General features: G+C 63.9%; 1 protein-coding gene across 2 annotated transcripts in view; it reads left to right on the top strand.

Annotated features, from left to right (window-relative positions):
• The first annotated feature begins 125 nt into the window (after positions 1-125).
• Positions 126-476, top strand: part of NPAT (nuclear protein, ataxia-telangiectasia locus) — a 70,585-nt gene continuing 70,234 nt past the window's right edge. The window contains exon 1 of one of the 2 annotated variants that reach the window (XM_005885657.2): positions 126-289. In XM_005885657.2, the coding sequence (XP_005885719.1) occupies positions 253-289 (37 nt within the window). In that variant the 5' untranslated portion in view covers positions 126-252. The remainder of the gene's footprint in view (positions 290-476) is intronic. The other variant, XM_014532890.1, reaches the window with a different exon arrangement.

A 476-nucleotide genomic window follows, 5' to 3' on the forward strand; every position in this document is an offset into this window, starting at 1 on the left:
CCTCAAATCCCACCCCTCCAAATCAGAGGGAGGAAATGACGACAGTTTCCAGGAGCACGGAGGCGGGTTTCTTTTCGGCGCCTTTCTTTCTCCCGCGGAGGCGATTGGCTGGCGTGGAGCGAAAGAGGCGGGACGAGTTGCCGCGGGTTCAGTGCCGCCACTGGAACCGGGAGATGCGGCGCAGCGGCTGTCGCTGTGTCGGCTTTTACCCGAGGCTTGTCTCCTATTGCGGTTCCTTCTGCGGCTTCGATTATGCTGTTACCTTCGGACGTAGCCCGGCTGGTGTTGGGTGAGTTCGGCCGCTGGAGGGCTGGCGGGAGGGAGGGATATGGGACCAGCTATGCCGGACGGAAAGACCTTTGGGGCCAAAGGTTTCCCCGGGTGGGGAAGCTCTCGGGTTCTGCCTCCCCGCCGACTCCTGCAGCCCGGCGACGGCGCTTCCTCCGCCGGGGGCTCGGCAGTCTTCGCCTCTTTGT

This window comes from Myotis brandtii, unplaced genomic scaffold (assembly GCF_000412655.1).
Source record: "Myotis brandtii unplaced genomic scaffold, ASM41265v1 scaffold920, whole genome shotgun sequence".
Lineage (NCBI taxonomy): Eukaryota > Metazoa > Chordata > Mammalia > Chiroptera > Vespertilionidae > Myotis > Myotis brandtii.